This window comes from Enoplosus armatus, chromosome 9, assembly GCF_043641665.1.
Source record: "Enoplosus armatus isolate fEnoArm2 chromosome 9, fEnoArm2.hap1, whole genome shotgun sequence".
NCBI classification, from domain to species: Eukaryota; Metazoa; Chordata; class Actinopteri; order Centrarchiformes; family Enoplosidae; genus Enoplosus; species Enoplosus armatus.
The window spans coordinates 7,278,009-7,294,125 of NC_092188.1; the positions used below are offsets into that span (position 1 = coordinate 7,278,009).

At 40.8% G+C, this 16,117-nt stretch overlaps 3 protein-coding genes across 3 annotated transcripts; 2 read left to right on the forward strand and 1 right to left on the reverse strand.

The window, feature by feature from the left end:
• Window positions 1-200: 200 nt before the first annotated feature.
• Window positions 201-10,049, forward strand: gnl2 (G protein nucleolar 2). The gene is made up of 16 exons (XM_070911568.1): window positions 201-358; window positions 810-894; window positions 1,002-1,096; window positions 2,306-2,445; window positions 3,471-3,655; window positions 3,786-3,852; window positions 3,960-4,118; window positions 4,230-4,343; window positions 5,836-5,964; window positions 6,933-7,037; window positions 7,413-7,571; window positions 7,901-8,008; window positions 8,119-8,591; window positions 8,991-9,073; window positions 9,342-9,421; window positions 9,589-10,049. Exons 1-16 carry the CDS (start codon window positions 295-297, stop codon window positions 9,724-9,726), a joined length of 2,184 nt encoding a protein of 727 aa, XP_070767669.1. The 5' UTR covers window positions 201-294; the 3' UTR covers window positions 9,727-10,049.
• Window positions 10,050-10,149: 100 nt separating this feature from the next.
• Window positions 10,150-12,240, reverse strand: dnali1 (dynein, axonemal, light intermediate chain 1). The gene is made up of 6 exons (XM_070911569.1): window positions 12,160-12,240; window positions 11,333-11,469; window positions 11,083-11,252; window positions 10,743-10,921; window positions 10,287-10,451; window positions 10,150-10,185 (listed from the first exon to the last, which is right to left on the reverse strand). Exons 1-6 carry the CDS (start codon window positions 12,238-12,240, stop codon window positions 10,150-10,152), a joined length of 768 nt encoding a protein of 255 aa, XP_070767670.1.
• A 467-nt stretch (window positions 12,241-12,707) lies between these two features.
• snip1 (Smad nuclear interacting protein) lies at window positions 12,708-15,793 on the forward strand. The gene is made up of 4 exons (XM_070912394.1): window positions 12,708-12,979; window positions 13,182-13,311; window positions 14,209-14,750; window positions 14,889-15,793. Exons 1-4 carry the CDS (start codon window positions 12,819-12,821, stop codon window positions 15,139-15,141), a joined length of 1,086 nt encoding a protein of 361 aa, XP_070768495.1. The 5' UTR covers window positions 12,708-12,818; the 3' UTR covers window positions 15,142-15,793.
• Window positions 15,794-16,117: the final 324 nt, after the last annotated feature.

Below are 16,117 nucleotides of genomic sequence, written 5' to 3' on the forward strand. Positions count from 1 at the left end.
TAAAGGCTTTTACTGTTAAGATTTTTACACAACAGCCCATATGTACAGCATTTCATGCAGCTATATAACATACCATCCACCGTCGTACCACTGCACTCACAGGAGCTCTCTGATTGGTTCTTGTGGCTGTCGCTCCTTCGATGACGTCCTTCCTGCTTCACCGTAACAACACGTGTGCGCTGTACAGTTTCGAGCTGAAGGGGAAAACAGCAACTAAACTTCAGCTTTGAGACACCCTCGTGTGGTCTCTATTTTCTTTTGTCCGGGGAAGGCTTTGCCGACTAAGCAGTCAAAATGGTGAAGCCTCGGTTCAAGGGGAAAAGCTCGATAAACCCCTCGTCGTCCAGCAGCAACCCTGGTGAGCTAAACCCCCATTAGCCACAGCGTTTGTTTACAGCTAATGCTAATTGTTGCTAGCCGGGCGATATCATGCTCTGGAAAAGACATTTCCAAATATTAATTTGTTTAAAAAAAAAACTAGGCAATGACATTATGTGACCAATGTGTCAAAACGAAACGCATAACTCTGGGTGACTTAACTAAACTTTAGCTGCTTCTGCAGCACGCAGTAACGGCAGCGTTAGGCCTTTTAAATTTGACACTTCAGCATTCAACTTTTAGGGAAGAGCCCGTGTCTTGTGGAAGTGTTTAGACTAATTGTTCCTAAAGTCTGGAAACAGTTACTATTATTAATTAGTCATGTCACCTGAAGCAGCTCTGATGTTCTTTGCAAAGCAAATATATTCTGACGTCAGGTGTGTGTTGATGCACAGATGAATCGTTTAAGTAACTGTACATGTATTTCACAGATCGAGCCAATGGTGCTGGTGGGAGCAACATGAGGGACCGATCCACTATCAAGCGTCTGAATATGTACAGACAAAAGCAAAGATGGTAATTGATGATACAGATTCAGATTTTTCTTGTGAGTCAAAAAAAAAAAGCAGTGAAATATAACAATAAGTGCTATGTTCACGCTGACAGTGATCTTCTGTTCCCAGTAATAACCGTGGGAAAGTCATCAAACCTTTACAGTACCAGTCCACGGTGGCTCCAGGGACTGTAGCCAGAGTTGAACCTAACATCAAATGGTTTGGTAAGTGCACTTCCTTACCTTTTGTATATGTTGTCTATGTCATAGCAGTGCATGCTGTGGTAGCCGTCAGTATATTGTATTTGTCTGCCTTTGTGGAGGGAAAGTACATTACCAAATGTGGCACTTTGGTGGTTTTGTTTTGTTTTTTTGCGTACTTGCAAGAACAGGAACAGCAACTATGAGATTGTGGTACTGTTGGGGACAGCGCAGATCATTTGTGAAATACTTTTTTCTTCATGGATTAGAGTAGAATGTGTTCATGTTTGGTGATAAGGACAGCACTGAACACATGGCTTTTTCCAGCAAAAACAACTTAAAGGTATCTGAGTTTTTAACATTATGTGCCACCTTTATTAAAACCTGACCATGTTGGCAATGTTATAACCTATTTCAAGAGCATTGTGTTAAACGTATCGGTGCCAACTACCACTATTAGGTGACTGTAGCAAGATCGTACAATAGATAATTGTCACTGGCCATTAAAGCATAACACAGTAGTAAGATTACTACATCTCCAACAAGAATTCTGTAGATTTATCAGGTTTGATAGTTGACAGAATACAGAATAACCACTGCAGGAGGTAGGGTCTGATGATGGACACTGTCAAGTTTGAACAAATGAGAACTAACTTGTGATTAGTTTTCATTCATTCAAATACAACCCATGTAGCCTACCCTTATACAAATACGTTGTAGAATTGACGTTGAATCGCTCAGTCGTGTTGCCTCATTTGAGTGATAAGCCCCTGTCACTGTAAGGCCCTTGCATTTTACAAAGTCAGGAAACACCCTCTTTATTCACAATTCTTCCATCTGTGGTGTCAAATCCAAAAATGCGTACTTCTCAGACGGTTTGGTGTCAAGATGATCCACTCAGCATGACTCACTAGTTTTCCCCATTTTGCATTAGCAAAGAGAACAACAATAACCGAGTGTATTGAAAGGCAAGAGGGCATGCACTGGATTACACACAGAATGAATGAATTGGTCATTTATTGCAGTGATGGTAGATGTTCAAAGTAGGAAGACCTTATGTAAAATTCATATGTGAACCTTAAATTAACATGTTTGAGAACTCCTGATATAAGTCATCAGTGAGTGTGAGGGGCAAATTGGGAACTAATAAGAGAAGGGGCTGTAAATGTGATCAAAAATGGGAAATCTAAACAAAACAGGTCACACTTTGCGTCTACATATTCTGTATTTCAGCAAATACCCGTGTGATCAAGCAGTCGTCCCTCCAGAAGTTCCAAGAAGAGATGGGAGCAGTGCAGAAAGATCCATATCGTGTGGTGATGAGACAAAGCAAGCTACCCATGTCCCTCTTGCATGATAGAGTCAAAGCCCATGTGAGTATAAAGGGTATTCTTACTCTCCCGTGCTGTCTGTAGGATGTTTGTGTGAATTTACACCTTTTTATCAATTTTATTATGAGTATGCTGGCATATAAAGCTATTGAAGTCGTTACCTGGCTTTTAATGTGAAACACAGATGAGAATCATGCCCCTTTTTTTCCTCAGTAGCTTGTTTCTTGGAATTTTATGATGTGAGATGAACATGAGGCCTTACTTTAATCCTCATTCAATTCTCACTTTGCCTCATTGTAACCCTGAGTGTACTGGCACTGTGCTTGGCATGGGAGAGTTGTACTGTGCCAGGCTTTAAGTTTTCGCCCCCTTTACCAACACACATCCAGTCCTCCTTGTTCTCCTTGTAACAACTGAGCCAATGAAACCGCCAAGCCTGTGCCAGAACGGATTAAGACTGAAACAGACCCAGTGATATATTGGAACTGTTTACTGTATGCATTTGTTATGTGATTCTGTCTGAAACCTCTGGAAGGACTCTATCACTTACTTAGACTATATCAAAAAGTGGTTGTTACACCGACTTCTCGTCTGTTGCCCATCTGTTTCACTATTATGTTAAATCAGCATTACTGTTCTGTGTTTCTCATCAGTAATCACTTTGCTAATCCAGCTGTAACTTGTGGCCTCTTTTTTCCATTCATGCTGTAGATGAAGAGAGGTTGTCCAAACCCTCCAGTCACAACAGATCCACACAGACAATTTTCTCTCAGATCACAGATATTATACGCCACAAGCTTCAACCACCAAATGTTGGATGTATTTGCTTCAAAAATGACTGACACGATTAATCGATTATCAAAATAGTTGGTAATTTATTTTCTTTCAATCGACTAATGGACTGATTGTTGCAGCTCTAGTAGGAAAAGATAAGTTCAGTGAAAGCCTGAATTAAAGATCTCACACAGAATAAATGTTTTGGACTGGTGCTCTCTTACTGTTGATCTAAAAAAAAAACAGTCAGAGCTGTAAGTCTAATCTTTTTCTTCCTGTTTCTACCTCTGCAGAACTCCAAGGTGCACATTCTAGACACCGAGGGTTTTGAGATCACGTTTGGGCCCAAGGCTCAGAGGAAGAAGCCCAGTCTCATGGTGGGGGATGTGAAGGACCTCGTAGAACAGGCTGAGGCCTCAGCCCTGAGCTACAATGTAGACGAAGACAAAGACCTGGTGACAGAGGACACAGGGGTCAGGTAAGATCTTCAAAAGATACTATAATCAATCCACTACTGGCTACTATAGCTGGGCAGAAGCATGGTTGCTGTGTCTTCATATTTAAAGGTAGCAAACAAATTGCTTTATTTAATTCTCATTTTGCAACAGGGAGGAAGTACGTGAGGAAATTTTCAAGAAGGGTCAGTCCAAGAGGATCTGGGGAGAACTTTACAAGGTATTGTTTCCATCCTTCTCTCAGTACTATACATTATGTTAATGTGGATTTGGTACACTGAAGCGTCACAGGGTCATTCTACATTTCTGACATTTTTATTGTAATAGGTGATTGACTCATCTGATGTCATCATCCAAGTGCTGGATGCCCGTGATCCCATGGGAACACGTTCCAAGAGCATAGAGACATATATGAAGAAAGAGAAACCCTGGAAACATCTGATCTTTGTTCTAAACAAGTGTGACCTCATCCCCACCTGGGTCACGGTAAGTCATTGACAACATGTTCGTCTTTGGTTCCCCATTTGACTGGGACGGATATTTTCATGGTATTAAATTGTGTCACTGTCTCTTGGTCACCCCTCAATTTTGAACCAGAAACGGTGGGTAGCTGTTTTATCCCAAGAGTACCCCACTCTGGCTTTCCATGCCAGCCTCACCAACTCTTTTGGTAAAGGATCCCTCATCCAGCTGCTCAGGCAGTTTGGCAAGGTAAGCGCATGCCTCAGAATCAAAACATCAAAATATCTTTGATTTGTCATGAGCCTAAACCATTCACTATTCCAAAGACAATCACAGATAACACAGCTTTTTGCCTTTATGTCCCTTATCTTATTGTCCAGTCTGTGGAATAATTTTATCTGCAACAGAACTATTTATTTGCTTTTTGATTTAAGGCCTTTGATATTCAAATTGCACCCTCTTTTGATTTATGAGTGCACCATTTACTCATATAAAAGATTTATGGATTTACTTATGAAAACCAAACGTACTAGCTATAATTTATTATGTTTGTGCATGGGGTTCAGTTCTTTTTAGTCCTCATTATTTTGCCCATTCCAAAAGTAAGCTGTGTAGTGTATGGATGGAAATGGTTTATACAGTAAATTCATTTATACTACACACTGTGTACAATTTGTAGGATGAGGGCAGTAACTGCTCCTCAATAAAGAACATGTTTATATCAAAACTTTTTTTTCCCTTTATGTATGCACATAAACAAGGATAGGGTTGAGCATCATGTCAATATGCAAGGTGATTGTCAATTGGTAGAAATTTGCAATTGTGTTTATACTCGGGTAGCTACCAACTTATATATGGCTGTGTGTGTATATATATATATATATATATATATATATATATATATATATATATATATATATGGCTTTATTAGGCCATTGAGGGCAATGCTGAAATTCAATGAGCAGGACTGCTTTATGGTAATATAGGAGTCACAAACATGGTTACGATATATGCATCATTGTGATGATGAAGTACCTTGAGTTGTCACATATTTCATTCAGTTCAGTAGTGAAAAGACATTCCTTTTTACATTTTTATCTAGAAAGAGTGCCTTAATGAAATTTCCAAAACCTTTACTTGATTATAACATATATTGCTAACCCGACATAAAATGACCTTTACCATGATAAAAGGTTTCGTTCTCGACCTAAACCTGCAAAGTTACGTAGTGGCTGTTGAATGGAGCGTGTTTGTGAAAGCATGGGACTGAAAGTTAAAGAAATCAAAATGGTTTGATATTAAAATGGAATGTTCTTTAATATTGTGATTTAAAGAGGCGTTTATGAGAAAGAGACCGAAAAACTTCTGTTTCTTTTCCTTGTAAAAGTTTTTCTCTGTTAGACCACATTCACCAAAGAGTCATTAGATAACAAGAGGAAAAACATGCTCCAAAACAGACTTCACTTTACCTCGAGGGACAAAAATAAAAGATAGTTATATTTCTCATTGTTGTAGTTTTGGATTTTAGTGGGTGTCCTTGTTTACATAAAAATCCTTTTTAAGATATGCTTTGGTATGTGTTTTAAATAAACTACTACATGTAGTTCTGGAGTGATGACAAATTCACTTGTTTTATTTCTAATGGCAATGGAGCTCCATCTAAAATTACCTCCATGAACTGAGGACAGACTGAGGCCGTTGTTTAGGAAACACAACACTGACTTTGTTTTGCCTCCCACAGCTCCACACAGACAAGAAACAGATAAGTGTGGGCTTCATTGGCTACCCTAATGTGGGAAAGAGCTCAGTCATCAACACACTGCGGTCTAAGAAGGTCTGCAATGTGGCACCACTTGCCGGAGAAACAAAGGTAAGGTTCGAGTATCATCTCAACCATGCAAACAAAATTGAAACCTGTGATATGCAACAGAGCAATGGAAGGTCTGTATAGTGAGCAATGCAGGGGACAGTCCTGTAAAAAGGACTTCAGGAGGACTTTTTTTTTTTTAACACAGAAGACTGTTAAGGCCTAGAGTATAAAATATAAAAAAGTGGGAAGGTGATGTGAGGTGAAAATAGGCATGTTACTCTTCTTAACTTGGTAATTGTTGATAGCTGCAACAACAGAAGAAGTCGGCGCCGTGTTCTTAACTATATAACTGAAAATCTAAGAGGAGACGGGGCCAAGAGAAAGAACAACATCCATTTTTATCCTTAATTTCCTCTCACTGGGGCTGTTTATCCTGTTTGGAAACGAACATGGGTCTGAAAACCCCTAATGTCCAATGCAGGGTCAAGGGAAAAGAAAGGGAAAATATCTTTCCCTTTCCGTGCTTGCCAAAGCTGTGAACTTAGACCACAACAAAGGGGAGATTTTGTTTGTACACCTATCCAATGAATCTGATGGGCCTATGGCCAGCACTCCTTTATTTCTCACCTTGTCTTTGATTCTCACCACATACTCAACACTGCTTGGTGACAGCCAGATAAGCTCATGGTCGGCAGCACTTTTGTGACCCTCATTCCTCCTTTTGTTAGAATGGATGTGCATTTATGTTTATGTGAAAGGTTACAATACAATCCCTCTGTCTGATGAACCATCATGGAAGGAAGAAGTTGTTTGTAGCACAGTGAGAAAAGAAAGGACTCTGTTATCACAGTTGTCTTTCCTCTGCCAGAATGTTTTTTTAAAATATTTTGCTGCCACTCATCATAGTTGGCACATCTTTTTATAACATTAAGTATCAACTACGTAAAATATCATACAAATTTTAATATCTCATGTGAAACTGAAATGACTTAACCATACAGACAGCATTCATCTCTTTGCTTTTTTAGGTGTGGCAGTACATCACTTTGATGAGGCGCATCTTCCTCATTGACTGTCCTGGTGTTGTCTACCCTTCAGAAGACAGTGAATCTGATATTGTCTTGAAAGGAGTGGTAAGTCTCTCTTTTATTTTTTCTTTTGTGTACCAAGGTTTTGTGATATCTACCACCCCAATACAATTGAGATGAATGGAATTTATGGCTCCTCATAGCACTGAAAAACTCAACAGCCTTATGTCTTTCCAGTTACTCTATGTGGCATATCTGACCGCTTGAGTACCTGGAGTGCGATGAACAAAGAATTGGAAGTGGATTCCTACAGTTAATACCCGTCTGTTTAAAAAATGTCTTGATCAGCTCTGATTCTAATACTCCAGATCCTTTTTCCAGAGCCTAGGTTTAATGTGTAGGCCATGCAGTCCCCGTAACTGAAAGGTTGCAGGTTCATATCTTAAATTGCACGCCTTTACTTCCCCCTTCCCCACAAAGGTTCAAGTGGAGAAGATCAAGAACCCAGAGGAGCACATTGGGGCAGTGCTGGAGCGGGCCAAGCCAGAATACATTCAGAAGACCTACCGCATCCCCACTTGGAACTCTGCTGAAGACTTTCTTGAGAAGCTGGCATTCCGCACTGGGAAACTTCTGAAGGTCTGAATGTTCTTCCATGTCCTTGCTTGCAGGACCTTAACAGGCTATATTTAAAACTGCTTTTCCTCAAGTTTTTATTCCATTTATTTATTTATTTCATCTGCCATAAAGGTTCTAACGAGCAGAGTATGGTCACCACACAACTTCAGTATTAGTATGAGTAGTGATTTCACTATTCAGTATTCAGTATTCGTTGGGTCTATTTTCTACTTTTCTACCTACTACATTAGGTGCTGTACTCTTGACAGCTTTCAGTTAAATAGCAAAGTGTATGTGAACCACTCGTTTTAAATCTTAAGCTTGAACGATGTATTCTTGGTATTATACAGGGCGGTGAGCCAGATCTCTCCACTGTCTCCAAAATGGTGCTGAATGACTGGCAGAGAGGGCGTATTCCCTTCTTTGTGAAACCCCCTGGACCTGAGGGGGAGCAAGAGGTAAGAGTTTACTGAATTTTCCATCTGTGTTTTTTCAGTAAAGTCAGTAAGTGACTTTTTTTCTACACTAACTTGTGTGTCAACCTGTGTTTTGTCACTGATTTTTCTAGGACAAGGAGCAATTGGCAGTTGAAGGGCCCTCACAGGTAGTTGAGAATGTGCAGGAGGAACAGCCAGACGTCTCAGAGGAACATGGGGAACAGCAGCAGCGTCAGCAGAGACAGAAGGAGCAGGTCCAGAAGATTCTGGCCAATGTGCGACAGAACTTTGGCAAGATCAATGTGGCACCTGAGTTCAGCGAGGAAGACTTGGTTGCTGTGGAGATGCCTGACCTGGACATGTCTGACCTCTCTAACTCTGATGCCGAGGAAGACAGTGAGGAAGAGGAGGGCAGAGAGGAAGACGGGACCAATGTTGAACCAGCCAATGGAGAGACTGAAGACTCCGAGTCCACAACCGCTCAGACTGGCAAGGCAAACGGCAACAAGAACCCGCGCAAGGTGATTCGTGATCTGGATGAGAAGATCTCCAAGTACAAGCAGTTCCTGGACCGGGCCAAATCCAAACGCTTCTCTGCAATCCGGTCTGTCTGCCCTCACCCAAACCTCACTTACATATTGTCTTTGTTTTGTGTATTTCCCTAATTTCTTTCATCCAGTTAAGAAACATGAAGTTGTCAGGCAGAGAGATGCCATGCATTTTAGCTGGTCCGTGCTAACCAGCCTTTCAGCCCCTGAGAACTAGCGGTCATCGGTTTTGACTGTCTGATCAGTGGCCTGTTCCCATAACTTTTGCATGTCATTGTATTCTTTAATCTGCATCTCTTGTTGAATTTCAGCCCACCCACTGGAGACCAAAGTCAAATAACAGTTGTGTAGTTACTCTGGGCCTAATTTATTTACTGTTCATTTCAGCAGATCCCAACAGGAGTAAACTGTTTGCTTTGTTGGGTAGTGATTTACTTTTTTTCTTCTTTGGACAGGATACCTAAGGCACTTTCTGACAAAGCGTTCACAGACATCAAGACTAAACAAGCAGCAGCAGCCAAGCAAGCACAGGAGAAAGGTAGTCCATCAACATGTTTGTCATGACTTTGTATGGTGCTGAATGTAGAGATTATTATGGAAGAAAATCTTACATGATTCCTCAGAACAAAATATAAAACACACAAGCATGTTATCTTACTGGCATGATGTTGATGTTGTTCCAAGTTTGACACGAAAATACATGAATGCTGATTTGTATAGTATTTACCTGTAGCCATACAAATGAGGTACGTCAGGCTGACATTGAGATCCAGCCAGGCACTGACATCATCTTTGTTTGAATTCAGCTGCAAACCAGAGGAGCAAGAAGAGGAAAGCTGAGGAGGACGAGGAGTCCACCCAGCCGCGCAAACTGACGTCTAAACAGGTATGCAGTGTTTGTTCTCTCTGACGTCAAACAGATCTCTCTCGGTAGACATGTTAGATGTCTGTTCCTCTTATTGATATAGCAGGAATGGAGATGAAAAGCTTTGGTCTTTTTAGCTGAAGATTTCATCATTTTTTTCCTCTGTTCCTCTTTATCCATCCCTACAGAGAAGAGCGATGGACCGTGCTAAGAAGGCGAAGAGAGTTGGTGTGCGCTATTACGAAACACACAATGTGAAAAACAAGAACAAGAACAGAAAGGCCCCAGCCACGGAAGGCCAGAAGACCAAAAGATCAAAGCACTAGACTGGAGTCGTAAAAACACAACATATGTAATAAATCTTTATTTAAATGAGCCAAAAGGGCCACGTTTTTATTGAAAATGTAGGCAGTTGATAGAAGGTGGAATGCTAACTACGTGTTAAATGGTCTTTATCAAGTGGCCTTATCTGGACCTTGACTTTTCCTCAGGGGGAATGAGTGTTTGTGCTTTCTTTTCCCTTCAACCCAGAACTGCTTTTACAGGTGTAATGCTCTCTTGATGTTCAAGAGAAATGTACAGTAATTGTTTGAACTGTACTTGTCATATCATGCTGTTTTAAAAAAAATAATAAAATAGTTGCTAATTACACTCTGTTAAGTTTGCGTTAATTGATATAATTTATACAAATAGTTGTAATAGTAGCATTCTGTGCTGGAAAATGGCACCTCAATTCTTGTTTTTCACGGTTACTTCTTTGGTGTAATGATTCCTTCCAGCTGGGTCTGAATAGGAAGACAAATATTAAAATCTTACGACAGGCAGCATTTATTGGTGCTGAATATAAATAAGACATTTTTCTTTGTATGTAATTAAGAAACGTCACCTTGAGCTGCTGGTTGGTTCTCTTGAGGAACTGAATCTCTTCAGTGCGCTTCTTTTCCTCCACCTGTCGCCTTTCATTTTCTCTTTTTTCAATTGCATCATATTTAGCTTTCTGTTCGTTCAGTTGCTTCTTCAGGTCTTGTTTCTCATTCTCCAGATCAGAAATCTAGGTATGTAATAAGACACACTTGTAAGTTTGATGCAGATGCAGGATCAGTTATGTAAAGAGCACTGCCACCATTCTTATTTTACAGTGATTCTCAAAGAGAAATGGTGCTCTCTGCTGGATACCTAACTGAAAAACAGCCTGTAACTATTTCTACAGCTTTAGAAGTGGCAAATTAAATCTCTCTATCTATGACTTTCCAATTGAAGAAAAAAATCTGATTATTAGGTCCTTGTGCCCCTATATGCCATTGGTTGTTGCAAGTCATAAATAATAACTAAATGTCCTTACTCTTTTCTCCATGTCAGCTTTGCCCTGCTCAGCCTGAATTGCTTTCCTCATACCGAAAGCCACGCTGCTTTCGTACAGGGTCTGGTAGGCAGCAATAGTCATTTGAATCTCATCTCTGACCCGCAACAGCAGCAGACCCCTCTCAGCACAGTTGATGGTCACCTGTCTGATCAGCTCATCTTAAAGAAAAAGAAGATCAGGAGGATCAGACAGCTGAGTTTATGTATATGTGGTTCCATGAGAGAAAGATAAGGATAAAGCCACATCGATCGCAAAACTAGCTATAATACATGTCCTTTTAGCATCACTGTAACTGCAGTGACCTCAGCTTCCTCCTTACCAAAGCACTGGGAATAGAGCTCCCTACGGACAGGGCAGATTCCGGTTTCTCTGGCCTGCCTTTGCTGCAGCTTTGTGTCCAGCAGTTCCTCCAGGTGAATAACGTCTGTTCGTGTACAGGGTGCACTGGACACTTGCTGCACCCAAAGTTGGTTTCCTTCCATCCATTCCCTGCAATGGCAGAAGTTGAGATAAATGATGGCATGGTTTGAACTTGTTGAACAATATATTGTAGATGGGAAGAGCTGTACCTTGGTGGAAGGATGGCGTTCAGGATCTCCTCATTTTCCTGCTTGGTGGCCTCAGTAGAGGCGGATTTTGGTTTAGGAGGTGGTGGAACAGGGGAAGAGTTAGCAGGCTGCTGAGAGCTCACTCTCAAAGGGCGTCCCTGTAGTGAACAGTATTTTATGTTACACATTGAATATTGCATGTACTTAACATTACCTATCCTAATTAAATCATATTTTTTATAGATATACATATATATCTCCACACCAAAGCAACATGCCATGTTGATGTTGCCAAACACAGATAAAGAAACTAGCTGCTGCAATTTCAGGGCTTGCAGCATTTGCAGGTAATGAGTGCTATAGCTTCAGTTTTTTGTCCCCCTTTTTATAGCTGCGGTTGCCTTTGTGTGTTGCCTTATTAACACTTGTGTCACCTGTTGCTGCCGTACACCATATATTAACTTTTTAAGGTTTTGTAAATGAATATATTTCATTAAATAAACATCAGTGACTCATGTTTAACATTAAGTTTTTTCAGGCACTTGTTATTCAGACAAGTGTTACTTGCTCAGTGCTAACAATACGTTTATATTTACATTGGTTTATACCAAATAAGAGCATACTGTATGTGTAAAGGGTTTCAATTACACAAAAGTTTAGGACATGTGATGACACTGAGTAGTGTGACTACTAAAACTCGTGTTCGTAAATAATGTATTCTATTGTCTTATGTATTAATTTCCTGTATATCTCCCTGCCTGGCACCCCTTCAATCCTCCACCCAACGCTACTTTATCAGGTAACGTTAACTAACGCTAAACTCGAGTGGCGTTACAAGGCAAACTCACCTTTGGTGATTTTCTGTCTGTGCTTTTGGTGCCCAAAACTGGATTGTCATATTTCAGGAGGGACTCGGCTGGTGGAATCATTGTGGTTTACTATGAAAGTAATAAAAATAATAAAGCTACAATCTAAAACTAGAAGCTTCTTGGTTTAGGTTACAAAAATATCGGCGCTGTTCGTAACAAAAAGTTCGTGCTCACTGTTTGCGTTGTCATGGCAACAGCGTCCCGGCGTTCCATGTTAAGTTTGCCCGAGTGGATTTTGGTGACCCTCGTATATATTTTGATCAGCACAACAAGAAACTGTGTTTTTATTTGGTGTGATTTTAATTTTTACGTCATTTTCACGCCTTACAGTGTGCCTTGGGTGTGTCAAGGGAAACATTTATTCTTAAAAAAATAATAATAATAAATCCCCATCTTTATTCAAGGTACCGTAAATGAGAAACGCGGTCATGACGGAACCAAAGTAAAACGTGGGCAGCGACCATGCCGACATAAATTGTCGGCGTACCACAGGAAACGGAAGTGCGTCTTTTGAGCATAACAGTCGAAGTTTGTGATCGCCACATTTTTGAGTTTGTCTTTGTTTATTTGTATGCTTATGTGTGGATGACAATGTATGTTTAGTCACATAACGGTTGAATTAGTTTACATATTTTAGAATGACCAAAGAAAAGCGACACAAGAGAAGGGAATCTCCGGAGCGGGAGTCCAAAGTTAAGATAAAGCAGGAGAAACTGAGCCCTGTTAGGCCACAGACATCACGCCGCTCGAGGTCGAGATCCAGCGGCAATTCAAGTCCACAGAGGAGAAGACCGAGCAGGTATTTTCCTTATAAAGTCCTCGAATTAGTTCGCTTTTGCCACGCTTTTTTAGTTTTTTACCTTGACAGAGGCAACGTAAGTGTTAGCTAGTGCGTCCTTATTAGCGAAAAAATGTGTTTTGTCTGCTGGCCCTTAACAAACGCAGCTACAGCCCACATTTTGTGAATGTCTTTTGAACCTGTTTTTGTGTTTGTCATGTAGGTCACCCGCCAGGACGAGGGACCGCTCACCTGGTAGAAGAGAACTATCTCCCGCCAGACGAGGCAGCAGATCGCCCAGAAACAGGAGAAGCCGCAGTCCCAATCGTGGTCCTGATGTCAAAATAAAGCGGGTGAATAGGTTCTAAATTATTAACAAGATGCAATACAGCTTTAGTGTCTATAAAGTGAGTGTTTAAATGGCATGTCGTTCTATCAGTTTTTTTCTTGGCATATGATAATAGTTAATAATAAACTTTATTTATGTAGCACCTTTCAAAACACAGTTACTAAGTTTACAATAAAAACAGAACACATTATAAAACACAAAGACAGTGAAATGAACTTAAATGTTGTGTAGGTCATACAACATAAATAAAATCACAGAAAGGCAAGTTTAAAACAATGGGGGTTTAAAAGTGTTTTTAAAAGATGTGCCAGAGTTCCCCACCCTGATTTCCACCTGCAGGTCATTCCAAAGTCTGGGAGCCCTGACTCTATCACCTTTGTGAATCAGTCTGGACCCTGGAACAAGGAGCGATGCATCTGTGGATTTCAGGGGGTGGGAAGGGACATATGGCAATAAATGATCAGATAAATAACTTGGGGCGAGGCCCCTAAGGTCTTTGTAAGTAATCAGTAATATCTTAAAATCAATCCTAAAAGTGGAGGTCACCACCGTTTATGAGACACCTGGCATTGTAATGGATATTGGCATCTAATGCTTGGTGTGCAATAAAAACTGTTGGAAACAGAACATGGCAATTAGCAACTTTGAAAAAATAATTTATTATAAATTAAACAAGTGTTAAAGTGGCATGCCTGTAGAAAAACAGCGCCATAGTCATTAGGGTCATAGGCCAGATACAACAGTGGCATAACAATGGCCACTTTTCAATCTTGTCAGTCCGACTGACTGTAAAACAGTATGACCTCTAAATTGGTAATGCCTGTACAAAACTGTAACTGCAAGTTTGTCCTGGACTAATAATCTTCTTTCTTTAACTGCCTTCTTACCAAATATCTCCCAGGAGCGGGAGGAGCATCGGGCTAGTGGTGATGAGCGAAGGAGAAGAAACGACCAACCAGAGGAGAGGCGGAGCAGGTGGGAGGCAGACCGACCGCGGGAGAGAGACCGTGGCGGAGACAGACACAGAGAACGAGAAGCACTTGCCTCCCAACAAGCTGAGAGACAGCAGCACAATGAGCGGCGCAGGGAAAACCGCCAACGGCGTGAAGAAAACCAAGAACATGGTTTTGAACCGTCTGAGGAAGGGGCTGACGACACAGATGGCCCTGCTGTTGAGAAAGAGAAGCCCAATTTTGAACTGTCAGGGGCACTAACAGAAGATACAAACACATTCCGGGGGGTGGTGATCAAGTACAATGAGCCACCTGAGGCTCGCATTCCCAAGCGCAGGTGGCGTCTATACCCTTTCAAGAATGATGAACCCCTTCCAGTCATGTACATTCACAGACAGAGTGCCTATTTGTTGGGGCGGCAGAGAAAAATTGCTGATATCCCCATTGACCACCCATCCTGCTCCAAGCAACATGCAGTATTCCAGTATAGGTAAGAATAGCGGCCATCTAGGGTGCTTTGTTTTAGAAATCTTCAACTTGAATCTCTATGATTTAGACAAACTCCACTACATGTTGCATTACACTTTGATGATTAAAGCATGCTATTTTTCTGTCCGTATTTCTGTAGACTGGTGGAGTTTACACGTGCAGACGGCACCTCTGGCCGCAGGGTGAGGCCTTACATCATTGACCTGGGTTCCGGCAACGGCACCTACCTGAACAACAAGCGCATCGAACCCCAGCGCTACTACGAGCTCAAAGAAAAGGATGTTATCAAGTTTGGCTTCAGCAGCCGCGAGTACGTTCTCCTGCACGAGTTCTCAGACACAAGTGAGGTGGACGTCAAGGAGGAAGAGGAAGACGAGGGCCTTGATGAGTAAATCGTTCCCATAAACTATTGCCCAAGTTCATTCAGGTTAGATAACATCATTATCAAATGGCTGTTTCTGCAGGGAATGGAACAATTAATTGATCTGGTGTATGTGGGACTTTATTAAAATAATGGAACTAGGCCGGTTTGTATATTCTGTAATTACCGAACTATTGCTTAAACCTGCCACAACTGTCTCAAAGAAGACTTCCTATTCTCAGGTTGTTTGTGTAATGTCTGTGTGATGCAGGACTGATCTCACATCTGACAGTGCTCACAATAAAACGTGCTTGGTGCCAGTTAAAGATATCTTGCTAAATACAATAGTTAATTATATATTTTTGGATCACAGCACTGAGTACAAAGTTTAGCTCAAGACTAATCTCTTGTCTATATCCAGGCTATATGTCTTTGAACATGATACGTGGAATGTGAACTCTAGATTCATGTTTAATAAGCTTCGCTTATTGTCAGAGTCAAACATTACAGACATACAACTTGTAATGATATTGCCTTTTTTGCTTTATAGAGCAGGGAAAATAGTTGATGCTGTTGTATTTCCTTGCACCAATGCTGTGTGTATTTAGACTTCCCCTTTTATTTTTGTGTTTTCAAGCCCGCAGCATTCATAGTAAATTTTCCATTTATGTACTGTAAATAAAGACAGAGAAAATGTGGATTGCCTCATGAGTTTTAATGTCGATGCCTCATCAGAGCTGTGTGCATTTTGTGTGTGATTCTTTTCAGTGGTTCTTCTACAAATTATCAGGCATGTAATTATTTATTGGACTCGTTTTGAAATCTTATTTTCTGCATATCTACTTTTTTTTTGTTTGTGCTCCTTTTTCTTTTTTAGTAATTCTATGCAAGAATACAGAAATAAAGTGGCTGTAGCCTACAAGGTGGGACACACAAACGGCAACCATTTGTTTTTCAGCAAACAACGTATCAGTTTTCTTCGGGAAATGTGATCCCGCTAAATAATG

Bases quoted from the DNA above. Each gene is read 5' to 3' on its own strand.
- gnl2 (XM_070911568.1), top strand. From the start codon at position 295: ATGGTGAAGCCTCGGTTCAAGGGGAAAAGCTCGATAAACCCCTCGTCG. The intron at 895-1,001 runs GTAATTGATGAT...TTCTGTTCCCAG, and splicing joins TACAGACAAAAGCAAAGATG to TAATAACCGTGGGAAAGTCA. The intron at 8,009-8,118 runs GTAAGAGTTTAC...TGATTTTTCTAG, and splicing joins GACCTGAGGGGGAGCAAGAG to GACAAGGAGCAATTGGCAGT.
- dnali1 (XM_070911569.1), bottom strand. From the start codon at position 12,240: ATGATTCCACCAGCCGAGTCCCTCCTGAAATATGACAATCCAGTTTTG. The intron at 10,922-11,082 runs GTAAGGAGGAAG...TTTTTCTTTAAG, and splicing joins GCTCTATTCCCAGTGCTTTG to ATGAGCTGATCAGACAGGTG. The intron at 10,186-10,286 runs GTGACGTTTCTT...CTTCCTATTCAG, and splicing joins GAACCAACCAGCAGCTCAAG to ACCCAGCTGGAAGGAATCAT.
- snip1 (XM_070912394.1), top strand. From the start codon at position 12,819: ATGACCAAAGAAAAGCGACACAAGAGAAGGGAATCTCCGGAGCGGGAG. The intron at 12,980-13,181 runs GTATTTTCCTTA...TTTGTCATGTAG, and splicing joins CAGAGGAGAAGACCGAGCAG to GTCACCCGCCAGGACGAGGG. The intron at 13,312-14,208 runs GTGAATAGGTTC...AATATCTCCCAG, and splicing joins CTGATGTCAAAATAAAGCGG to GAGCGGGAGGAGCATCGGGC.